The sequence below is a fragment of the Solanum verrucosum genome, unplaced genomic scaffold (assembly GCF_900185275.1).
Source record: "Solanum verrucosum unplaced genomic scaffold, falcon-dt-bn FXZP01000102.1, whole genome shotgun sequence".
Lineage (NCBI taxonomy): Eukaryota > Viridiplantae > Streptophyta > Magnoliopsida > Solanales > Solanaceae > Solanum > Solanum verrucosum.
Window position 1 is genome coordinate 3,318,378 of NW_026019930.1, and position 27,185 is coordinate 3,345,562.

The 27,185-nt window shown below is 30.5% G+C and overlaps 3 protein-coding genes and 1 pseudogene across 4 annotated transcripts; all 4 read left to right on the top strand.

Moving 5' to 3' along the window:
- The first annotated feature begins 226 nt into the window (after positions 1–226).
- Positions 227–4,549, top strand: LOC125830356 (protein TIFY 6B-like). The gene is made up of 6 exons (XM_049509546.1): positions 227–334; positions 3,430–3,682; positions 3,783–3,873; positions 3,967–4,174; positions 4,275–4,332; positions 4,441–4,549. Exons 1-6 carry the CDS (start codon positions 265–267, stop codon positions 4,547–4,549), a joined length of 789 nt encoding a protein of 262 aa, XP_049365503.1. The 5' UTR covers positions 227–264.
- Positions 4,550–7,228: 2,679 nt separating this feature from the next.
- On the top strand, positions 7,229–11,424 carry LOC125829300 (protein C2-DOMAIN ABA-RELATED 4-like). The gene is made up of 4 exons (XM_049508546.1): positions 7,229–7,378; positions 7,890–8,215; positions 10,619–10,714; positions 10,851–11,424. Exons 2-4 carry the CDS (start codon positions 8,105–8,107, stop codon positions 11,139–11,141), a joined length of 498 nt encoding a protein of 165 aa, XP_049364503.1. The 5' UTR covers positions 7,229–7,378; positions 7,890–8,104; the 3' UTR covers positions 11,142–11,424.
- A 5,711-nt stretch (positions 11,425–17,135) lies between these two features.
- On the top strand, positions 17,136–23,730 carry LOC125830766 (phosphoethanolamine N-methyltransferase-like). Its single transcript, XM_049509941.1, has 12 exons — positions 17,136–17,368; positions 17,781–17,902; positions 20,398–20,535; positions 20,697–20,834; positions 21,492–21,635; positions 21,914–22,024; positions 22,114–22,255; positions 22,460–22,740; positions 22,834–22,995; positions 23,093–23,146; positions 23,266–23,340; positions 23,427–23,730. Exons 1-12 carry the CDS (start codon positions 17,350–17,352, stop codon positions 23,523–23,525), a joined length of 1,485 nt encoding a protein of 494 aa, XP_049365898.1. The 5' UTR covers positions 17,136–17,349; the 3' UTR covers positions 23,526–23,730.
- A 1,768-nt stretch (positions 23,731–25,498) lies between these two features.
- On the top strand, positions 25,499–27,185 carry LOC125831895 (calcium-binding allergen Ole e 8-like; annotated as a pseudogene). The gene is made up of 2 exons (XR_007443211.1): positions 25,499–25,524; positions 26,469–27,185. The product of XR_007443211.1 is annotated as a calcium-binding allergen Ole e 8-like (transcript).

Here is a 27,185-nt window from a genome sequence, read left to right on the forward strand (position 1 = left end):
GAATTAAGAATAGCGTGGGAAATTTTCCACGAATCTTTATAAATGAAGCGAGCTTAAGCTTTAATTTCATTTATTTCCTTCTATAGTTCTTATTTCTCTCATAATTTTCGCTTCATCCTCGCAGCACCAATCTCTCGATTAATTATTCTGATAAATACAGTTCTACGCCATCCCCCGGGTCACGTTGAAAGCCTCACTACCTCCCTCGATTTTTCTTTCATTTAAGCGTTTCAACTTTGAGTTGCAGTGAATTAATTAGATCGAATGGAGAGAGATTTCATGGGGTTGACTGTAAAACAAGAAATCCTTGAAGAACCGGCCACGGATCCAGCTGGTATGTAGATACTCCCTTCATTTTAATTTCGTTTTCCTTACTTTTTTTAATTAGTCTGCTAAAATGAAAGTATCTTTCCTTTGTTTTGGTAATTTTTTAAACTTTGACTTTCCATGTAACATGTTGAAAATTATAAGAATATCGAAGATAAAGCTCTGTATCAAGTCAAAAACAGTGTCATCATTTATGCTCCTTCAATTTTTTCTAATTTATTTTCGTGAAATCAATATGAATCTGTTTGACTCCATGCATGTGGATTCTCAAGAAACTAGTTAAACCCAAAAATGGGTATTTGCATGTAGGTCAAAACATATTGTTTAAATCTTGGTTTGTGGAATATTGATATTAGAAATATTGTACTGGAAAATAAAGAATGTATTTTTATTTTTATGATGTTTGTTGTGCTTGTGAATACTATGTTTTTGGTGTTATATTAGAACGTTGGATTCCTTTCAACGTGATTTACTTTTGTATTTTGGCTGAGTTGGGTATAGTACATTAGTAGCATGCACCTCTGAGCTACCTTTTTTTTTATAAGTCTATATAGTTAGGTTACACAAATTATTATAGGATTTAAGTTATATCATACAAATATGTAGTGCATTTTAAGGATTGCTATTACTAAGTTAATCGGTTAAAATTAAATTATAGGCGATTACGGATTATCTCTTTTGGTATAATTATTCATGAGTAAATGCCATTTTTTTTGTAACTTATGAATCCTTTATTTTTTTGTTGAACAAATTGAAAATTTTATGAGAAAACATTAGATAACAGGTTAATGTTTGGCTCATAAGGTTGAAAACTATGAGTCTAACATAAGATTCAATTTAAAAATTTATGTGACACTTTTCTTTTTTGAGAGTCAAACTATTTAAGTTTGACTGGGAATTTGCATATGAAAATCTTCATTTTTTAAAAATGAAATTTATATATTTCTAAACTACATAAAAAATTCTATAAGTCACAATAATTGAGAATTCAAAATGTTTAAAAGATCTATGAAAAATTTATGGTCAAAGATAGACTTGTTTAAATCTCAAAATTTTAAAAATGCTACATAAAATGAAACTTAGAGAGTAATAAAATACATGTCTCCTTATGTTCCCCTTATTTCTAATATTCCCTTCTATTTCTAAAAATATCTAAAATCTCTTATTTCTCTCCTAATTCTAAATTATTTTATAATGTATCCAAGCTAATTTTTAATGTATCCGAGCTACATATTATGTATTCGGTTTATTTTATAATGTATCCGAGCTAGTTTTTAATGTATTCGAGCTAGTATTCGGTTTGTTTCACTTTTCAAGGATTAATGTAATTACGAATTAAATAGGAATAGATTGTAATTTCATATAATTTTATATGTGATTCCTAAAATTTATACTTAAATAAACTATGGTGCTATACCCAAAACAGGAATTAGCAATAAACAATAAGCAATTACGTCTTGGCCACCAGTCCACCACTAGATTTAAGAATGCAGAACAAACACATAAAATATATTTATTTCACTCTTTTGACCAGATCTTGCTTTAATTATAATTTATTATCTCCCATCAGATGCACTTAACAGGCTAATTTTAAATTCCACTGACATGTTCAGCCCCTCTTCTTCAGCCATACGTTGACAAATATTATAAGAAAATATAGAATTAGCTATAAAATTTATCGGTAATTTTAAATTAATTCGTCGTTAAAAAGTTTTGAAATAATTATTTTTTCTTATAATTTGTCGTTCTATATGGGATTTGTATATAATTTTTGTTATTTAGCTATAAATTTTTATCTGTGCCTAATTCTTTATTTTCAAATATCAAGAGCGCATTGGATTATTATTCATCTGAGTAACATTTATCAATATTGATTAAAAGGGAAAAGGACATAGAGATGATTATATAATAACATTAGTATATTGTTTGATGGGTTGGCTCTTCATCTATCTATTCTTAATGTGTATTGTTGGCTGTTGCCCGATTTAATTACTTAACTCCTGTTTGATGGAATTTTGTTCAACTCTATGGAGTTCGGGTTATTAATTTTGTGAGATATATGTTATCTTTCATCAGTAAATAATTCTATCAATCAGAGGTTGGACACATGGAAAGAAATCACTTTGCATACTTTACCTTCGTTAAGATTTGAACCTACCATAGGTTACAGTTACACCCTTATGTATGGTTGTGTTTAATGCAATTAGTACATTGATTCTCATGATAAAGAGTTAAAAATTTGATATTGGTATTTCTACAATAATTAGTACCTTTTTTTGTTTTTTAAAAAATAAAATAATATCAGGTCACTTAAGAGTGAAGTATAGCCTATATACATAATCTTCATTTCACAATCTAAAAAATAAAGTATATATTAAGATGGTATCTTATTCTATTGTGTTACCTATAAGTTAAAATTGTTGTAAAAATAGTTTTGGTTTTAAAAGGTGTGAATGAGTTTTGATTTTTATGAAAAATTGTGACTTTTATGAAAAAATGTGATTTTTTTTTGGAGAGTTTTGACTTTTTATGAAAAATTGTGACTTTTTTTTGAAGAGTTGACTTTTATGAAAAATTCTTACTTTTTTGAAGAGTTGTGACTTTTATGAAAAATTGTGACTTTTCTGAAAAGTTATGGCCTTTTTGATGAAGCACAATAAACATCCGTTCACACTATCCTTTGTTGTCTATAAATAGAAGAATTTCTTCTCATTTTTCAACAACAAAGCAACCAAATTCTGGACTTCTTCTTCTACTACTAAATCTAGTATTCTAAGTGTACTTTACTATCATTGAGTGGTTTGCTGAAATAGTGGTTTTAGGTACCAATACACCGGTGAGTAAGATCGTCCTATCCTGGGAGGATATATTCCATTAACCTTGGGTACTTGAGGGAAATAATTTCCTTATGGACACACTGTATATTCAATGAACTCGATTTTTTTCTTTGAGAAAAATATTTTGTATATTATTTCTAATCTGTTTCAAATCCTCTATTTTCTTTACTAGTTTTAAGTTTCTGGTTTTGTAGATACTATTTAAACGTTGTTGTTTCTTATCAAATTCTTCAAAACTATTATTCTAAGTATCTTAGAAATACAGGATCAACAAGTTCGGCAATGCATTGGTCATTTTCCAACAAAGCTCATCCTCAATACCACCTATCTTTCAAGGGCCAAGAGAATAATAATAATAATAAGCCTAAGATTGGTTTCGAATCACTTGCATCAGCTGGATTGGTGACCATAACCACAACTACTGATATTGTTGATACAATTCATCGACCATATAGTACTCAAATTGGTGCACATCATGTTCCCACACGCAATGATGTTGTGGGCACCACTGAATTGAGGTACGTTAATAAACTCGATTTAAGAAAGTATGTTTCATTTTATATGACACAATAATGACATATTTTTTATAGTCGTAATTAAAAAATGTTTGTACTGTAGGAGTGCACCTAGAACTTCACCAGGACCTGCTCAATTGACCATGTTTTACGCTGGTTCTGTCTGTGTTTACGACAATATTTCACCAGAGAAGGTATATCCTATAGACACAAATCATCAATTTTTTTTGTTAGTATTTGATTTTAATCAGAAATTAATTATTCTTCGATCGATATTTTAATTTCAGGCTCAAGCCATTATGTTACTTGCTGGAAATGCACCAATTAGTACAACAATTCGAAATTTTCCTTCTCTTGATAATAATAATAATAATAAGAATGAAACAACACTTATCAGATCAATCGGAGTCCTAAAATCACCTTCTAACACAACAGAGCTATCCAAAATCGTTACTTATCAAGAATCTCGTCAATCTCCCAGCCATAACTTATCAGGTACGTACGTACCTACATTTAATTTAATTTGGGCGTGATTTATGAGGTAAAAGATTTTTTCGGGCACAATAATGATAGCCTTTTTGTTTGTTTTCTATAGCTGTTCCTCAGGCTCGCAGGGCATCCTTGGCTAGGTTTTTGGAGAGACGCAAGGAAAGGTTAGAGTTTTAAGTTTTATGTACTGACGTGTCAACAATAGTGATAGCATCAGAAAGTGCTGATAGCACTATTTTAATCGTTGTGATATCTGACAAAGCATATTTCAGGGTAGTGAGTGCATCACCATATGGAAATGGCAAGCAAAGTTCACAACATATGATGAACTTTACAATAAACTCCTCAGGCTCCAGTACTCCACTTCCTGCTACAAATTAGTGTCTCAAACATTGAATACCATGCATCACAAAATAATTAATGTTGAAGATTGTAGTAATTTTCTTTCATTTTACCTAGATATGACATTGATTATTAATTATTATAGATGTTTTTGTCCTTGTAATTGTGATAGGTAGGGAGCCAATTTCATCCGAAAATACTATATAGGTGTTTAATTTGTAGTTTTTTTTGCTAGTGTAATTAAGAGAAGTTCTTTTTTTCTCTTTCAAAGTTATGTTAATTATATTGTTCTTTATCTTTTTTCATAGGAGCATGTTTGTGTAAGATAACTCAATTCTAATATCACCGCAAGTTAAAAGAACTATATATTTTTATCAGATTATCAATTTATGTTTATCAAAATTTACTTGTAATTACCTAACAAGTGATCTGGTTATTAATCACCTTCTATAATAATTAAGTTCATTTTCTTTCTATAGTTTTTTTTTTTTTTTTTAAGTCAAGATGTAGGAATTAGGATTTTCTCTCTATAAGTTATTATTTGTTCAAGAGGATCTTCTTGAATTTTATTTCAATGTTATAATTAGTTACACTATCTTAGTTATGACTTATGAAACATGGCATTGCAATCTAGTATATGTCATTTTTTTGTTAAGATGAAAATAATATTCCCTTTATTTTTAACAAATCAAGCACTCATCAGAAGTGAATGCTTTTCTATTTTTTTCGTATAAAAGTTTGAATAAATTTCTCAAATGATCACTCAAGATATAAAATAATAATAAAGTATTAAAATTGTTTTGTTTTAAAAAAAAGAGTCATTCAACGTATGACATAACTTAAAAAATCACGATTGGTGGAGTGTGAACTAAGATTCTCCAGAAAGTGGAAATTCTTAATTGGCATTTTAAATTCTAATTTTTGATTTGGTTGATGTCACTGTAGTAAGATATTTCCAGGTAAACTGCCATCAATAAAATAGTTTGACTTGGACGGCAAAGATTAATATATAAATACAAAAAGTCATGTTGATCTATAGTTTTTTGTCGATATATTTGTGGAGTTAATTGTGCTTGTCTTTTTTTCCCCTTTGATCACTCCGAAAAATGCGTTTCTGTCAATGGTATCTCCTTTTTTTCTCATACTGAGAATATTACTTTGTACAACGTTCAGAGGCGAATCCAAAATATTAACTATATGACTATCAAATTCTTACGTAATTAATGAATTTTCAATATAAATACAGAATTCATGTAAAAGTTACTGAATTTCCGAGAATTATTTTAGTTGTTGGATTCTCAATGTAACAACTAGTTTTAATGGATCCTCAATATAAATATCTCCCTTCTATTTTAATTGTCGATTTAGTAGTTTTTTTAAAAATATTTCAAAATGTGAACAGTTAATTGACCATATATACAGACGACCTGGTCTATTAGAATATCTAATAATTTTGATTCGTTTGTTAATGCTACAATCAATGTAGAGCTAGATCGTAATTCATGATGCCACTAAGATTAACAAATAAAACTATACATATTCCATTTTGGACTTATTCTATGAATTTGCTTCTATATATGACTACTACTTTTTGTTCAAAGCTACTTCAAAGTAATTTTGACTTTTGACCAAATCATTATGTTTAAAATCAGACCAACTTATTGAGTTAAAATATTTTGAGGTAATTTTATGTTTTGATTGATCAACTACTTGAGATGTTGGTGTGGTTCAATTAGATAACAATCTCCACATAAGATTGTAGAATTTGTTATTTGATTGAGCCGTGCCAATATCACATGTAAGGAAAATAACATACCTCTTTTTATGATAACCTTTATATATTGAGGTTTTGGTTCATTTTTATGGTGCTATTTTGATTCAATATAACATCCTTTTCTTTAGTTTCTTTCACATTTTATATTTATAACACTTTTTGTCTTACGTGGTTTGTGAAAGGGCTAATTTAATTGTTTTGGATGTACGTAGGTGCGACCTAATGTATGCTTATTTGGCGTATGATGCACGTGTAATATATGCACAAAAAATATTTTTAGTAAATATACTTGAGATCGATTATTAAGATTTTGTATTAGATCACTATAATTTCATCAAACCGTTTGGTTAAGGATAACATGCATGATTATATTCATTTTTCTATGGCCCTTAATAATATTACTTGTTCATATATATATATATATATATATATATATATATATATATATATATATATATATATATATAAAAGTCTCTATAACAAAAATTGTAATATTAGAATATTAGGGCAGATTGATCCTAGACTCGAGGCTATCGGCTAATCTGTTCGAAGACCAAGTTATGTAGGGGGACTGTGATGTCAGAATTTTATTAGGCTGAGGTAAGAAGAACCAACGTCTCTTCGATTTCAATTCAGCCACGTATCATAATATAATTTGTCTGTTTATCAAGCACAAATTTCACCTCATACAAGTAGATCTTGTTCAAAGAGGTTTAATTCAGTTTTTCCCCGTCTAGATGTTTTTAAATTCAATATTATCATTCGTTCTTTTAGAATAATAATAATAATAACTATAAATAGAAAAGACTCACGATAGGTAAGTGTTATAAATATGGCTAAAATCATTTGCCTAATGGACTAGAATTAAGCACTCATTAAATCATATATAATTAAGAACCACAATTCCTATTAACAACATATTTTCGAAGTTGTTGCCTTGCCTTAAAATTCATCATTTTTCCCCCTCTTTTGCATGTAATACTCCATATCCCCCAAGAAATACACAAAATAGGCATTACCTTAACAATTTCCTCTCTTTCTTCCTCTCCTAATTAGGCAGCGCTAAGCTCCTTTATTAAGAAGATCATTCAAATGTAAGTATTAATTATCAACTTTAATTTACATATGAAAATAGATTTTTTTTTTCCATCTTCTTCAAATAATTGAAATTAAATTTCTTTTTTTTCTCTACTTTTTGTCAAGAATTTTTCTTAGAATTGTAATTGGATCCAAGTCAATTTCAATAACAAATTGGATTGGATTCTTTCTTATTAATGAGGTTCCTAATTCCTTTTACATGATTTGTCATTCGTGATAAACAATGGCGAAATAAAAAGTTCTGATAATCAAATTCAAAGAATTTTAAAATGTCACACATGGAATTCTTTTCTAATTTTTTAAATTTATGCAATATATTTTTTAAATCCCCTTCCTCTTATTTGTGTTAAGAAATTCATTGAATATGTATAAATTGTTAAATTTCGAATCATAAATTGTAAATTCTAAGTCAGCTAATATATATGAAATTCTTCTATTCATACTCCTAAAATATCTAAATTGTGACTATTTTTTCTAATATATATACTTGTTTTTCCATCTTTTCAGATTGACTAGAGGAAGAATTTCACTTGGTGGGGAAGGTGTTAAGGAAAAAAAAAGTAAAAAAAAAGATATTTTTTTCTTATTAATTAAGTAACTGCTATATTACTGTAATCAATAAGTTTTTTTTTTTTTTTCTTTTTGAAAAAAAAATAATATAAAGAGGGGAGACTATATTTTGTTTAAGCAGCAGAGGAAGGAAGAATAGAGCAAAATCCTTAATGGACAATCTTTTTGGACTTTTAAGGATCAAAATTAAGAGAGGCATAAACCTCGCTGTACGTGATGTCCGCAGCAGTGATCCCTATGTTGTTGTCAAAATGGGTAAACAGGTAGGCAGACCTTTCGACGAAAAATTACATTATTTATATATAATTTTTTTTTTATGTATATCAGTATATATATAGTCGTACTTTAAAGCCCTTATTAAAATTCTGGATCCGCTACCGGCTCATTCCCAATTAGATTGGGATTGAATGTCTTATGTTTGCTTGCATTTGATTGTTTCCAAGATTGAGTTTTGTTTCCTCTTTTGTCCAATTTTTTTATAATTCTATCTCAATATGTGTATTTTTTGTATTTCTTGGGATGTTGGGTTGGTTTGGTTTCTTCTGGTTATGATTATCTATGAAATTGCTTTTTTTTTTGTTAATCTTATGAAATCATTGTTTATATGGTGATGGAGATGTATTATATATGATGGTTTGATCACCCCATAGCTACTCTGTTGACTGTTATAATATGTTGTTTTATGAGTGGCAAATGGATTGGTTGATACCATGTTGTTCACGTATTAGTTGTGTGAGACTTTTTTTTTTTAATTCGAAGTTTAAGAACCCAAAAGTGTAATATTTGGGTCTATCAACTTGTACGACAAAAAAAAGAAACCTCAAACAACTAGTGTCAGGTGCGGGAGGTATAAAATAAAGTTTTTCTTGTTACTTTTCTGAAGAGATATTTTAATTTACTTACTTTTGGATCTTTGTGCACTAGAGGCTATAATCAATTATGTGACATTTGAAGATGTTAATTTTAAAGTCTTGTATACCAATTACATGAAGTAAAAGATGTGATTTTTTACCATATGGTAGTTTCGATGTTACATTAACATTTATGAGGATGACCTACCATATGTGGTTTGATCGTGCTTCAACATTGTTTTCTTGTCAAAGTCCGGTTAAGATGGTCCTGTAAGTCATGACTTGTGAAAAAGGGGTTGAGGAAGGATTGTTGAATTCTGTAGTGTTTACAACTTTACATAATTCTATCCACCTTTAGGGTGAGTTAGGTAAGAAGGAGAATGTTCTCTTGAAAAACGTTATCTAGAAAACTTTCCTACTTATTTTCTTGTGTTCGGTAGGCAAGCAAAAACTATTATTCTCAAACCATTTATATATAGTTTAAGCAAATACTATGGGAGATGGGGATGAGGTCTATGGGGGGTCGGGGTGAAGATGAGGTATGTTGGAGGGTAGGGAGGACACAATCAGTGTGGATTGTCACTAGTAGAGCTTGTTTTTCCTCATTTCTAAGGAGCTTGTTTTCCTAGAGAACATATTTTCCAAAATATTTGACCAACCGAACATGGAAAAATTGAAAAATCGAACACACCCTTAGTCTTTGACTTCTAAAAGGTGTGGCAGAGGGGACTAGTAATCATACAAAACTAAGGGCAACTTTCAGTGTGTTAGTGTGCAGTCCCTATTCCCAATCCTTTTGGTTTTGTAGATTTTAGAACTTTGGTGCCATAAGAAGTGCTTGAGTTTCGGAAAGTAGATAAAATGGACTGGATGTAGTCTTTGTCTCTGTATTGTAGCCAATTTTCGGCAGGCTATAAGCAAACAGGAAAACGGGATATGTTCTTCGCGGATCTATGAAAATATTCTGCTTTGTAAACTAGTAATTTTAGGTGATTGCTTATAAAAACAAAATGTACTATGTAATGTTTGATGTTTTTGCTCTTGTATGATATCTACGTCCTTTTTACTTTTGGAAACTGCTATGTAATAGATTGCTTCTAGCTTTCACGTGTCTTCAGCGATCAGTCCTTGAGTTTAACAAGTATAGTACTCCTGAGATAGTATAACAGTTTGAATGATATTCTTTCGCGCTTGGAGTGAGGAAAATATGTCTGAAGGTAAGTAGCTGTAGTTTTAACCCTTGCTATTTTAATATATTGGGATTCAGAATGATGTTAAAAGGTCCAGCTTTCTTTTTCATGATGAGAAAAGATGGGATATTTTAAATTAATTGCTATAAACCATTTGTGGACTGTTTAGAACTTACAAAACTGCTGTAAACATGCAACATAAGTCACAAGCCCCAGCAGCTTGACAGCTTAACCTGTTTCGTTTAGATTCCTCTGATCTTCCAAAAAGAGCAGCTGTGGTTTTATTGATTACATGTGTCTATATTAAGTATCGGAAGGAGTTATGTCCTTAATTCTCAGTTTACTAGTACGTAATGCATGCTTCAGTCGAAATATTAAGCTTTATCAAATGAAGGATTATAATTTATATAGAAGCTATTGTTGTAGTGAGACAGAATCAGATCACACGTACATGATGCAATTATTTTTATTCTAGGCTCTTGATAATGTATATTTCTTGTGAGTAATTTCACACAATCTCCCACTGCTTGGGATATGATAAGTAACTCGGATTTTGGCATTAAATTGCAATTGTTTTTTCCTATTCTGTATAGTCTTTATTGATTACTCTTGTCAACTTATGCAGAAACTGAAGACGCGAGTTATAAAGAAGGATGTTAATCCTGAATGGAATGAAGATCTTACCCTTTCTGTTTCAGACGCAAATCTTCCTGTTAAGCTGGTAAAGTTCATTACTTGCTGGTGATTGTATAAGATTAAACCTATATGTTCCTTTTAGGAGTGCTATAAGATAATCCTTTACGCGTGCAAATTTTTCACTTGTATTGTCCTGATTGTGCATTTATGTTTGCTTTCAGACTGTATACGATCACGATATGTTCAGCATGGATGACAAAATGGGAGATGCAGAATTTGATATCAAACCATTTTTAGATGCTCTGAAAATGAACTTAGATTCCCTCCCATGTGGCACAGTGATCACAAGAGCAACGCCGTGCAGGGCAAACTGTCTGTCTGAAGAGAGCAAAGTGACATGGCAAGACAACCAAGTTGTGCAAGATATGTGCCTGAGATTGAGAAACGTGGAATGTGGAGAGGTCGAACTCCAACTTCAGTGGATCGACATTCCTGGCAGCAAACGTTTATAGAATGCATACATCCAGTTGCTGTCTTCTGTTGTTTATTGTAAGCTGCTTCGCCCCACATCCCTTCTAACTCTTCATGGATCAATCTGATATAATCGAGTTTGACATATATAAGCCAAAATTGATAAATATGCCTTTGTACTCCACACTACAGAAGGTCTGCACTCTGCAGCTTAGTAAAATGTGATTTGAAATGAAACATTCTATATTTTGTGTAGTAATTTGCTGGAATTGTTTTAGTTATATATATGGAGCTACAGATTATATAGTTTAGTTATACTGCTTATACATATTTAGCATGCTATGTCATTCTTAAACAAAATATCATCATATACATAGTTATTTACAAAACAGACAAGTTAAATACCTAAAAGATATGGAATCTAAGGAATAATCACAATTTCAAAAGTGAGTCTATTGTGAAAGGTTTAGAGGCATTTACATTCTATAACACTAATAATCTGTGTGGAATGTCTTAGAGCCCGTTTGGATTGACTTAAAAAAAGTAATTTTTAAAAAGTAACTTTTTAAAGTGCTGGAACTTATTTTTAAAATAAGTAGTTATGTGTTTGGATAAAAATGCTGCAGTTGAAAAAAAATTGTTGATGTGTTTGGCAAATAAGTGCTGGTAAACACTTTTTTTTTTATCAAAATGTCTGAAATACCCTTTAAACTGTTAACATGATAAAAAGTTGATTAATTTAAGGTTTTTATACTTAAAAAAAAAATTAAAACAAAATTAATTTATGTTTTACATCTATAAGTAATAATATTTTTCTATCATTCACATATTTCTTTACCACCTTATAAGAGGAATATAAATTAATATTTCAGAAATAATAATAATAATAATAATAATAATAATAATAATAATAATAATAATAAAAATAAAATAATAATAATAATAATAATAATAATAAAATAATAATAATAATAATAATAATAATAGTACTAGTAATAATAATAAAATAATAAAATAATAATAATAATAAAATAATAAAATAATAATAGTAATAGTAATAGTAATAGTAATAATAATAATAATATTTATAATTATAATAATAATAATAATTATAATAATAATAATATAATAATAATAATAATAATAATAATTATAATAATAAAAATAATAGTAATAGTAATAATAATAATAATAATAATAATAATTATTATTATTATTATAATTATAATAATAATAATAATAATTATTATTATTATAATTATAATAATAATAATAATAGTAATAGTAATAGTAATAGTAATAATAATAATAATAATAATAATAATAATAATAATAATAATAATAATAATAATAATAGTAATAGTTATAGTAATAATAATAATTATAATAATAATACACATAATAATAATAATAATATAATAATAATAATTATTATTATTATAATAATAATTATTATAATAATAATAAACATAATAATAATAATAATAATTTAATAATAATAATAATAATAGTAATAGTAATAGTAATAGTAATAGTAATAATAATAATAATATAATAATAATAATAATATTTATAATTATAATAATAATAATTATTATAATAATAATAAACATAATAATAATAAAATAATAATAATAATAATAGTAATAGTAATAATAATAATAATTATTAATACTATTATAATAATAATAATAAAATAATAATAATAATAATAATAATAATAGTAATAGTAATAATAATAATAATAATAATAGTAATAGTAATAATAATAATAATAATAATAATAATAATAATATAATAATAATAATAATAATAATAATAATAATAATAATAATTCAATATGGGCAATTTGGAAATTGTATAAAAGAATTAAGGGCAAAAAGGTAATATACTTGGTCAACATAAAAGGGCTTTTAAGTTAAAAAAAAAAAAAGCTCCCCTCCCCTAGCTTTTAACTTTTGGCTTAAAATAAGTCATTTTTGATTTAAAATAAGTCACTTTGATAATTGCCAAACACTCTAATAAGTCAAAATCTGGTTTTTAAGCCAGTTTGACCAACTTAAAAGCCCATCCAAACAGGCTCTTAGATTGTTTAGACTCTGAAAATATCGGCTTCTCTAAAAGCAATGCGTTTTCAGAGTATTTGATATGGATGCACAGCATTTTTCAAGAACCGAAGAACATAGCTAAATTCTGTCGATTGGACTAAATCATATATAGTTAAACTTTTCTATAACAATATTTTACCAGGCAATATTTCCTTTGGAACCAACTTTTGATATATATTATAATTTATGTTCTCTAAAACAATATTTCGTTACAGGAGGGCAAAAAAATCAAACCTAAGCATCAATTATTGAACCTATGCATGTAGATGTAGGCCACTATTTTTATAACCAAACACCGCCAAAAAGCTGCTTTAATATGACTTTTATATACAACACTATGTAAATAAACAGAAAAAAGAATCACTTTGTTGCAACTATGCTTTTTTTTTTTTAAAATGTGGGACAATGGACAAACTTTTATGGTGGATGAGTGACATGTTAAGTGAATAATATAGAGTAGGGGTGGATCCAGAGATCGATTACGATTTACATGAATTCAATAACTTTTATTCAAAAATAATAAATATGTATAATAAGAAATCTATTCAATATATGTGACTATTTGTTTGTCAAACCAATTATTATTATTGTACTAACTAGAAATTTTTATAAAAACTCATAAAACTTCAAATTTTGGATTCTTTTCGGGGAAGTAAGGGCAGAGATTATGCATATAATAAAGAGATTCCCAAATCGTGTATAATATAATAATTTGTGTCCAAAGGGTTGGTTTCTTGGATCCATCCAATCGTCTCTTATACGTTATATATATATATATATATATATATATATCTGCACCGCCTTACACATTTTGGAAGGGCTAGCAGATATAATAATATAATATATAAAAGCAGAATATTCCCAAAAGATAATGGAGAAATTTATAAGTAGTGAGTGTGATAAATAAAAATGAGGAAGAAAAATATATTAGTTTTCTTGGATCTTGTTTTGTTGTTTGTGAAATTTATCTTTTTAATATTCAAAAACATGAATCATCAGGGTGTGAGGGAACAACTATTTTTTTTACTTTTTTTTTTATCATTGCATTTTAGTGTTTGGATCTAAACATGAACAACCAAATGTTTCCAAAAATATAGTATATGATACTCCCTCCGTTCACTTTTTGACTAACATTTTACGATATATTTTTTCATCATATTGATATGCAAAAAATATAATTTATAGTACTTTTCGTATAACTTTTGAATATCTAAATTTTTTGTTTAAAATATCTAGTTAATATAATCTAATTTAGCTTTAAAAATTAGTTAAATTGATTTTCAAAATGCGCAACCTGACAATTAAAAGTAGACGGAGAGAGTACGTTTTTCAAATATTTGAACATATAGTGGATTGCACTCTGGAATACTTGGTTGATTTACACACATGTTTGATTTTTAAAGCTACTGTTTAGATTTCATTTCTTAAAATTATGTGAATCCAAGTTATCTTTCAATTCACAGAATGATTGGCACTCTTATTTTTCTCTTTCAGTAATTTTATTACATATACTGACATATTTTGGAGTCAAAAGAAAAATTTTTATCAAAAATTTAAATCAATATTTTTTTCTTACGAAGCGATTTTCCTCTTACACAATATTGATGTTGTTACTCTGTTAAAAATATGGCATCGAAGCACTAAGACATTTGTGAAGACGACAAACAAATTGAAAAATCTCAATTGTATTATTTTATTTTAAAGAAAAACAGAAATGATGATAAAAATGTATGACTCTTTTGTCATTGGAATATGTACCCAAGAAAGAAGACCACAAATATAATATTCTCTTGATCCAATGTTAAGCTTTTAAACTAAAATATTCAGCCACTAGCCTACCAATAATGTAGGAAAGAAAGACTAAAAAATTCAAAATGAACATCACTCACATTTCTCCTAATAAAATAAACAAAAAATACAATCTTTCTCATGAAAGCTGAATTTTACTCATAAGAGCACATGGGGAAATGATAATTTTTTTAAAAAAATATTAGAGATTTAATAAATATTTATGATTTTTTTAATTTTAATTTATGTGATGTTTGAATGAAGATGAAGTTTAACAATGAAAAGACAATCTTTAAAATTTTATAATCTAGAAAAAGCTATAAATATTTATGTGACTATAAATTATCTTATTTAAAATAGAATCAAGAAATATCAAGTTAGAAAATAACTTTTTATTTTCATACATAAAATTACTTCTTTAATACCTGATACTACAATTTTGGACAATAGATTATTCAACTAAATGCCACTGACTTAAGTAGACATGGTACGTCTAAAGTGCAACAAAGTAACTTAATATTTTTACACTATGGGCTCTTTAGGGTGAGGAAACACAATTATTTCAAAATTGTTATTTTTGTTAAAGAATGACAAATGTCCCACATCGGTGGTTAATGAGATGGTTGGACTCTTTATAAGGCTTGGACAATCCTCCTCCCTTTGAGCTAGCTTTTGGGGTGTGAGTTAGGCCTAAGACCCAATTTAACTTAGTATCAGAGCAGAGTCTATCTCACTCGATGTTGGGGCCCCAAAATCAAAATTGCCCACGCACCAAATTCTAAGCACTGGGCGTGAGGTGGGGTGTTAAAGAATAACAAATGTCTCACATCGGTGGTTAATGAGATGAGTGGACTCCTTATAAGGCTTGGACAATCCTCCTCTCTTCACATCGGTGGTTAATGAGATGTGTGGACTCCTTATAAGGCTTGGGCAATCCTCCTCCCTTTGAGCTAGTTTTTGGGGTGTGAGTTAGGCCTAAGACCTAATTTAACAATTTCACCGCACTAAAATGATAATTAGTTTCATAATCAATCATTTGTCATTTATTCTTGAGAAAATGGTCTAAACTCCCCCCCCCCCCCCCCCCCCAACCTATACCCGAAATTCAACTACACGCTTCAACTTCACGGGTGTCCTATTACCTCCCTGAACCTTTTATTTTTGATATTTTATAACCCTTAAACGCTCAACTTTTGTCATTACCAGATATACACATATGCTTGTATACACGCGCTAGGTGGGCCCACTTTCTTCAATTTTATTTTCCTATTTATTTTAGATGCAGTAGACCCCACTTTTTTTAACTTATTCTTTTAATTAGGTTAAAATTCTCAATTCCAAACATAACCAACAACATGTCTACTCTTCAATTGAATATCAACCTTTCTTCTTCTTCTTCTTCTACAATATTCTTAGCAAGTAATGCAAGTCACAATGACCCAAGAATTGTTCTTTTCAAGATTACTTGCTCCGCCACCCAGATAATTTTAACAATGTCATTTATCATGTGATATAATCTTTTAAAAAATAAATAAAATTGATCTTTAAATGAAAAAATGGATCTTGCAAATTGGTATTTTCTAAATCAGTAAATCTTGAAGTTCAGATGTAATGGTGAAGGAGTTGGAGGAAGGTGAAAAAAATGGGTGTACATACGTTGTGGTTCTATATTTATGAATTGAAGAGGGAAATAACTTATTTTTGGGCATTGACATGGAGAAGAAATCTCAAGCTCCATAGCTAGATCTAGTTGACTTTGCAATTTTATATTTATGAGTGAGGAAAATAACTTTGAACCTTAATTTTAGGTTGATTTGGACTTACACGTGGATTCCAAAATGTAGATAATGTGTTTTAGATACATCCTTACGCGCCTAAGGGAGGTGAGAACACCTCCTATGACAGGTCAGCGTTTAAGTGCGTAGAAAATAGAGAAATATGAAGTCAGGGGGTAAAAGGACACTTGTGAAGTTGGAGTGTGTAGTTGGAATTTCGGATATAGATTAAAGGGGTTTTAGACCATTTTCTCTTTTATCTTTATCAAATATGAGAACTCTGTCATAAAATTAATTTCGAGATTATTTATTCCTTATCGAGTATTACTAATTTATAAACCATTTTTTGCTTTCCGCTTGACAACAAAAAAATATCAGGAGCGTTGTGTTTCCAATGCTTTTGTCGTGGTCTATAAAGTGGCAAACCCACAGCAAAACAAATTGCTCAACATATTTTTGTTTAGCTGATGCAGCAGAGAGGTAGAATTAGTAATTGTAAATCAAGGTCCTTTTCTAGATCTCGTCTTGCTGTTGAAGGTTTTTAACCTCTTCAGCTGCTTCCATTTCAACCTTCTATCATGGCTGCCATTGCTCCAGGTAATCAATGTTCTCTAAAAATAATGCGCGCTCTTCAACATGATATCAGAACAACTAAATGTCTCTATCACCAGAGTATCCATATCGGGTTCATCTGAACTAATACTTTTGATGAGGAACATAAAACTCAAATTTAACACTATAACAAGTTCAATGCTAAGAACCTTGAAAATTAAATTAATGCTGGATCCGCCTCTGTCTATGACACTCATCAACAAAAATAATGCTCTGTTTTTGCTACTGAAATAGTCATATCGTGCATAAAGGGAGTGTTGTAAATTGTAGCAAAGTTAATGTGTCACCTATCTAATTGTTATGTTTTTTTAGAGGAGAGAGTGCACTATACAGTTAAACTTTTTGATTTTTCTGTTTTTGTTTATTTGATTTGGACATTTTAATGTGATGTGTATAGGGGTAGGACAAGAGCGTGAGATTCAAAAGAGTTATTGGATGGAGCAAACTACTGAACTCAATTTGGAGGCAGTGATGCTTGATTCTGCAGCATCTGATCTTGACAAAGAGGATAGGCCTGAGGTATATATATATAATATATGCCTCTTTCTGTATAAATTGTTTCCTTGTTCCTTGTTAATGTTATAGTTGTTGGAAAACTATATGCACAGCGGTAGAATCTTTACTGCTTACATGAATAATAGATAATCAATATTGTTTATGCTATAACGCATAATCATGCTAGAACACATAAACTTGCTGAAATTTAATTCGATAAATACCTCTTGAAGATACTTTCAAGCGAATCCACAAGATAGACAGACCTTTAAGCGAATCTACAAGATAGACAACAACTATGGTCTTCTACAGTGATGCCAAGTCACATCCGAACTCTCTCAATACTTGGGTGGGCAAGTATGATTGAAAACTAATTCATCTAGGGCTAGAAGAATCCCTAATTATAGAGATTTCTTCATAGTCCAAAGAGGAGAACCAAAACACACGTTATTTTTCTTCAACCGAAAAATACACGCTAGTTTTCATTTTATAAGAAAACTAACGCCTCTCCCCTCTTCCCTTTAGAATTAGGATTCTGAGTTCTAGTTAAATATGGGCACTGGAGGAACCACATAATTAATTACCGAGGCTTCCTATTATGGAAATAATTCCAAATAATTAATTTGAATTATTCTTACCATAATAAATTACAAATCATTCTACTATAAATTCGTAATTGCACTCCTCTATTTATATTTCGTGATTCCCCATTAAACACTATGTAATTCCCCATGTTAAGATTTCAAATATTAATCAATAAATTAAATTACTGACGAATTTAACTTAATGATTAATTTCCTTTAGAGCACTATTTAACTTATTTCATGTGTTGGATTCATAAATCCACTTGCAAGGTTTGACACGATGAAAACTTATAAGTTTCTCAAAAAGGCATATCAATCAATCTCTATAACGAGACATGGATTACATCAACTAACTTATTATTTCACCAATATATATTATTATCATCCAACTTACCAGGCATATTGACCCATCTTAGAATCTCACATTTTAATAAATCAAAACGATAATTAATATACACAGATCATATTAGTTATATCAGGATTAAGAATATAAGTACATTTTATAGTTTAGAGAATATGTTTTGTCAGTCAGTCTAAAACAACTATCTCTACTCGGTCTCGTTCAATACATACAAAATGCACTAGCACAAGAAGTTAGGAACTATACCATTCCCATAATCAAGATAAATTACCTATAATCTTTTGCTACAATCGTACCGATGACATGTCCAATTTCCATCCTAGATTGTGAACAAAAAACTTTATACTTATAAGAACCGATGATTTAATCCTCTGTGTATAAACTAAAACTCTACACACTAAATCATCTACTATATAAGTAAATAGACATTATAAACGAATATATGATCTATTAAAATTGAGCAAATATTTATTCTATAATAAATATTATTTCTTAACACATGGTTAATAATATATATCCCAACAATAGTTTCAGACTTACTTAAATTGAGTGTGAAATCTTATTAATATACACCGGATTGGTGTCTCCCGTTTACCATATGTGTGGGGGTGCTGCGCTTGTGACCCCTTAGTATAGCAATTCTTTGTCCTCTCGAAAAAAGGGTAGTCCAGTGCCGTGGTGGAGCTAGGATTTTTAATAAGGGGTTCAAAATTTGAAGAAGTAAACCACGAACTAATCGAAGGGGTTCGACATCTACTGTATATACATAAAAAATAATGTTAATCATGTATAAATAATAATATTTTCCGCCGAAGAGGGTTCAGATGAACCCCCTAACTCTATGCTAGCTCCGCCTCTGGTCTGGTGCACTAAGCTTCTGTTATGCACGAAATCCAGAAAAGGCTGAACCACAAGGGTCTATTGTACACAGTCTTATCCTGCATTTCTGCAAGAGGCAAGTGTTTGTCCTCTATACTAGGCACAAATCCTGGATCAAGATTGGCTATCTATTACTTTCTCATGCATGTTACTAGGGGACTTATTTTTCATTAGATAAAGGGTTGTAGAATACCGATGGTTAACTAAAGAAGAAGAAATAACACAAGGATTTAAGGAAGTTCTGTCAAGCCTATCCTCGAGGCTGAAGTAGAAATAGTTTTCCACTATGAAAAAGAAGAAACAGTACATCATCCTCAAGTACAATCCACTTTAAATATCCCAAGTGTTTCCTAAACCTACAGAGTTGGGATGAAAACATACTAGCATTTGGATTCAGGTCGTGTGACCGTGCTCAAGTTGAGCTTCGATCAATAATAAGAAGAGTGATTTTGGTCCAACACTAACTTACATTAACAAAGTTTTGTGGTTATGCGTGGTGGTTTGTTATAAGTTTTTATTGATGTATTTCACTTACTACGACCTCTCTTTTGGAGGTTTAGAATCTTTGACTTAATTTTGTCCAAAAGGTTGTATTATCACATTTTATTATGGTTCATTTTGTGAATTCACAAGATTTGCCGTAAGAAAATGTATTGGCTAATACACTCAAATATTGAGATTTGTCATGTACGTAGGTGCTTTCACTGCTCCCCTCATATGAAGGGAAATCCGTGTTGGAATTGGGTGCTGGCATTGGCCGTTTCACAGGGGACTTAGCCAAGAAGGCTGGGGAGCTTGTAGCAGTGGACTTTATTGAAGAAGTGATTAAGAAGGTTTGTGGCTTTTTTCCCTTTGGGACGTTTGATTATATGAACCGCTGAATGAGTTGGTTCTATGATTCACTTGTTGTTGCTTCATTTTACATAAATATGGTGACAAATCTAGTGAATAGGTTTTTATATACTTGCTTATCGATTTATTTGCTTCTTTGCAGAATGAAAGCATCAACGGGCACCACAAGAATGTCAAGTTTGTGAGTGCTGATGTGACTTCACCAGATTTGACGTTTTTACCTGAATCTGTGGACTTGATATTTTCTAACTGGCTACTGATGTATCTTTCCGACGAAGAGGTAATGTTTTCCTGCTTCCTACATGAAAAGTTCAATAAGGTTCCTCACAGTACAAAATTTATGACCAGTAAGTTATTTCTAAGCTCAAATCCAGGAGGCATGACACGATGCCTAGGCGGACTTCTGCTAATTAAATGCCTATCTTACTAAGAGGATTGTGTAAAAGTCATGGTTGAACTAAAGAAAGAAGTATGACAGACACACACTAAACTATGTCAATAACACAAAATATTTGAATTGACATGATTCATCAATATCATTTTAGTATTATGTCCGATATAACTTCTGTCGTAGTGTCTGCATCTAACAGTGACATGCATAAATCATCATCAAAATGCAGCCTCTTTGCCAGATCATGCTTGCAGTAGGAAAGCTGAAAAGTAAATAATGTTGTATAGGTTATACCAAAGTTTTTGGAACTGGAAAGTATCATCCCTTTAGAAAACTGGAGAATTTGAGTAAAAATTTTCGAACAAGCCTACACTCTATAGTCATTAGACTACTTTCCAAATGTAGATAGGAACATCTATTATGGATGATGATTATGGAAAAATAAATTTCTTAGGATCTCCCTTGCTCTTCATACATGTGTCTTGAATTTCGTATTTGACCGATTACTATATAACATTTCAACCTACTTTTTTCCATTTTTTGCAGGTTCAGGACCTTGCGGAGAGAATGATCAAATGGTTGAAAGTTGGTGGCTATATATTTTTTAGAGAGACATGCTTCCATCAATCAGGAGACCACAAGGGAAAGAACAACCCAACCCACTATCGAGAGCCTCGATTTTACACAAAGGTCATTCTAAGAGTGTTTTTGTCATTCTCACAAAAAATTAGCGCATGAGTGACTAGAGCTTTACATTAGTTCTATGTGTATTGTGATATTTTCTTTTTTCTGAAAGTGAAGGATGAACATTCAATTACCAATATGTCTAGTAATGTTTTCATTCAAGTCCTTACTTTACGACGGCTTAAAAGATCACTCTAAAGTAATCACAAGTTTTTTTTGCTCAGTTTAAACTACTTGATTCTGTTGTTTGATTATCTTCTTCTTCTGATCGTAACTTAATGCAGGTTTTCCAAGAATGTAATTTAAAGGATGATGCTGGAAAATCATATGAACTTTCTCTTATCGGTTATAAGTGCATTGAAACTTATGTAAGAAACAAAAAGAATCAAAATGAGGTATGACTTTGCCATCATCATTACTATTCTGTTAGTTACTATTCACCTGACGTTAAAATCAATGTGTTCTTGCTGCTTGCAACTTGCAGATTTGCTGGATATGGCAGAAGGTTCGTTCCGAGGATGACAGGGGATTCCAGCATTTCTTGGACACTGTTCAGTACAAGTCTAATGGTATACTGAGATATGAACGTGTGTTCGGGGCAGGCTTTGTCAGCACAGGAGGAATTGGTATGCCTCTTGGATTATCACTTCATGCAATAAACTATAGGATCTTTAGTTTGTTTCTCTGGATTATCACTGTGGTTAGGGCTTGTGCACATGTTTCTTCGAACATTTCTGTTTACGAGTTTTATTCTTTCTTTCCAAAAACAATAAGTAATTTAGTACAGAATTAAACTGATATTTGGTTATTCTGTATTTGTTCTTTAACAGACACCACCAAAGAATTCGTTGCCATGATGGATCTTCAGCCTGGCGAAAAAGTCCTTGATGTTGGCTGTGGAATCGGTGGAGGTGACTTTTACATGGCTGAGAAGTATGATGTTCATGTTGTCGGCATTGATCTTTCAGTTAACATGATCACATTGGCTTTTGAACGTGCTATTGGTCGCAAATGCGCGGTTGAATTTGAGGTTGCTGATTGCACAGTGAAAACATATCCTGAAGAATCATTCGATGTGATATACAGCCGTGACACTATCCTGCACATCCAGGTAATTAGCAGTCTCTCATTTCATTTTCTTGGTTATTCTGCAGTCACAATTCTTCCTCGTCCTAACGGTTGAATAATTATCGAGTATTTGCAGGATAAGCCTGCATTATTCAGATCTTTCTATAAGTGGCTGAAGCCTGGAGGCAGAGTCCTCATAAGTGACTACTGCAAAAAGGCAGGACCAGCATCCGAAGACTTTGCAGCGTATATCAAACAAAGAGGTTACGATTTACACGATGTTGAAGCATATGGACAGGTATACATTTATCACATACAATGAATGTGTCCCAATCCTCTTTCTTTGCTAGTCTTTTTTTTGCATGACAATGCTACTTCATAATTTCACATCACAGATGCTCAGAGATGCTGGTTTTAATGAAGTTATTGCTGAGGATCGAACTGAGCAGGTATGTAGTTATCTTTTTTACATCACATTTGAACTTAAAACTCGTATTCTTTCACGTGCTTAATTCTCTTGGAAGATAGTGATGATATGAATCTAAAATGTCTATTACTTGCCTTACAGTTCATGAAAGTTCTCCAGAAAGAATTGGATATTGTGGAGAATGAAAGAGAGTCATTTATCCAAGAATTTTCTGAAGTGAGTGCATTATTGTCATATAAGTATAATTGAAATGTCTAATTATAAATTTCATCTCATTTTGTTTCTGATATTTGTGTATACAGCAAGACTACAATGATATAGTTGGAGGTTGGAAGGCCAAGCTAGTTAGAAGTTCATCTGGTGAGCAGAGATGGGGTTTGTTCTTTGCCAAGAAAAATTGATTTGTCTCATTGTGTGTTGTTTCATTGAAGATAATAAAAATGATTTAAGTTAGATGCTGTAATGATTCGACCTCTACCCTCCGGAGACTCCACTTGTAGGATTACACTGGATATGTTGTTGTTGTATTGATTCGCCCTACTCTGTCAGTTTAACATAATCTGTGAGTTAGTTAAGATCATGTTATCAATAAAAGTTTGCCATAAAGATTTAACTACCTTAGCAATTTAAATTTCATATATTTGATTGTGTAAATTTTTCTTATATTATTAGAGTGTTTTAATTTGTTATAACAAGTAGCCTATCTAATTTTCTAGGTTATTTGACAATGTAAAATTCTTTTTACAAATGCTAAAAGCTCAAATCCAAGAACTTTTAATTTTTTGATAAACAATGCATCACTTTCCTCTTGATTAGCATCATCGATACAAGTGTTATTTGGAGTGAAAAATAAACATACTAAAAATTAACATATATATCAGCAAAATGGAAGTATTAGAGGTTAATAATATACTATGAGCCTTTTTCAGTACAATTCTTTTTGTTTTCTGCCCGATATCCGGAACTTACACTGGAATGTGATTAAATCCAGTTCATGCTGAGAAGTCCCACATTGGAGGGTAAAGTTCTTTCTTACAAAGATGACTCCATAGACTGTATCCAAAAAGACTCAAACCAAAATATCTGATCATAATAGGCTAGGTTGTGTTAAAACTTCAAAATTTTAAATCAATTTGTTATATTCTAGGTCCAATAATCTATTTTAATTTAAAAATTAATTGCAGAAATAAAAAAAATCCACGATAAAGTGTTCAGCTCATTATGCAATATTTTAATCAAATATCTAGTAACATAATCAAATCGGATGATCATAATCTATATCCTCTATCATGATCTTTATAAAGAAGATAATAATTCATTTCCTCTATCAATACTATATGCTTCTTAAATATTTTTCCGCACGCTCAAAACTAAATATATAAAATATGAACATCACAAAATTGAGTAAATCAAGATTATGAATGAGTCTAACTATAATATAATGAAATTTATTGAATTATTAAGTTGTGTTCCTCCACTAATTATATAGAAGAGTTCAGATGAAGTAAGATATTTTCTCTAGTACATAGTTGATGATTTATTATTTATTGCAGACAAGTCAGAGTAATAATATGAGACATAGTACTGTATGAATAAATTATGCAATTATGAGTCGTCAGAAGTTTAGTCGGTTTCGTCAACTCTTTTACCTAAAAAAGGCCGCAACACGCCCTACACACGCCTCACTCCGTACACGCGGCTCACTCACTTCCAACTTGTCACATAGCCCCCACCTCCCTCTCCCATCGATATATTCGGTGTAATTTCACGAATAGTTTTAAACAATATAAGATATACAATTAGGAGCGGTTTAACGTAGTTGGGAGCTTAAAGCGAAATTTCAATTTGAGGTTTAAAATATAAACAAACTTTGTATACACATTTAATCAAATTTTATTTCTATTACTAGTAATAAGTTAACAAATATTGAATAAAGATAAGAGTTAGAACCATAGAATCTCATGAAGTTGATGACTTGTTATATCCCATTTTAATATATTTGTTGTAATGCTTCAAGCTAAATTTTAAAAACAAATAAAAAAGAACTTATAGTTCACTTTGTTCAACACCTTTAAGTTTTCATTATTATTTATTTTTAACAAAGTACAAAAGATGTTAAAATGGGTAAAACAATATATTTTTAAAATATTATACTTTTAAACATAAATAATCAATTTTTTCTATAAATTTTTTAATACATAATTTATTCTAGATAAAAATTTGGGGACCTAAGGCATAAGCCTTATTTTACAAAGCACAGAGCCTCCCCTGTATACAATAATTTTAACAGCATAGCCAATGAGTCATATTCATCCTTCGAAGTTCACTGTCGATTTGGAGGTTGGTCATCCAGACCTAGGATCGATTTTCGTCAATGCCTTCTGAATTGAGGCTTGCTTAGTATTGTTTATAGCTATTATGTAATTTGCAGACTATTACATAAATAGTGAAGGATTTATCCGTTGCGTTAAGTGTATTTACTTTTCTTTTTAATTCACAAACTTTACTCTCCGTTTCCAATAATCAATTACTCTCTTAATGACAAATACAAAATCATTTACTATTTTACTCCATTTTGATTTGCATTAACAAAAACCGAAAAGATACTCCCCCCTCCTCCAATTTTTTGATAATTCCTTTTTTTTAAAAATTGTGGCATTCATTTATATATAATCACTAAATTTCAACTAAGAATCTTTAGGACAAAAGTTATTTTATGGAAATTTAACAGCATTATAAATAATACATATAATCACTTTGACCTGAGCTATCCGTAAGTTTCATATATTAAAAACAACTACTTTAGCACTTTGACGTAACTTTAATATCTGTTCATATTTAACTAAAGATATTACTTTAAAAAGACGATTTATATTTAAAAAAACAAATTCAAATGAAACAGGCAAAAACTACCGACTCATATAATTGAACTTAATTAAATTTGTGTTTTTTTCTATTTAATTTCTCATTGGGTACTCCATACCCTCAACTCAACTCAATTTGAATTTGCATGAAAAAACGTCATATAATGTGTGTTAAGGTAATTTTATATGAGATTCAAATTCAAAATGTCTAAAATAATAACATATTTAATGATTTCATAAATGGATCTGATTATTCCTTATAAGATACATGTAGATTTTATTTTAATTTTTGTTAGGCTTTAAATCTCGAAATTTGAAATGTGGCTCATAAATTGAGATCGAGGGCAAGGTAAATTTGTGTTGGGATGTACTAATATTATCATAGTAGGATTAATATTTTAATGTAAACACTTAAAATAAAAATAATATTTTTAAATGACAAATTAAATCCGTTGGGTTCAACTGGTCACGAGTAATCAGCTCTCTATCTCTAACCCTGCACCTCTCATTCTCTCTCTATATAACTCCCTATATAAATCTCCCTCCATTTCTATAACGTATTTTCTCCATTTTTCTTATACACAATCGGAAAAAATGGCTACCGAAGGTTCCAAGCCCAGCGTTTACCTTCAAGACATGGAAGAAGTGAAAAAAGTATTTGCACGCTTCGACGCCAACGGCGACGGAATGATCTCCGGCGATGAACTTTCCGGCGTACTCAAAGCCCTAGGATCCGACACTTCGCCGGAGGAAGTTGCACGTATGATGGCAGAAATCGATACCGACAAGGACGGTTGCATTAACATAGATGAATTTGCAGATTTTTGCAAAAACGACGATTCCGTCGACGGCGGCGCTAAGGAACTGAAGGAGGCGTTTGATCTTTACGATCAGGACCATAACGGAAGGATTTCTGCTACGGAGCTTCATCAGATCCTGAACCGTTTGGGCCAGAATTGTACAATTCAGGATTGTACCAGAATGATCACGTCCGTTGATGCCAACGGTGACGGCTACGTTTGCTTTGAAGAGTTTAAGAAGATGATGGGTAATAAATAAACCATTTTCTCTTTGTTGTAACTTTTTCAGTTATTTGAGCGGCTGATAACGGTGAGGTACCGGATATTCGTGCGTCCTTCTGTAGTGTATAACTTTGTGGTCTAATAAATAGCAAGACCTTAGCTTTCGATCGGCTTT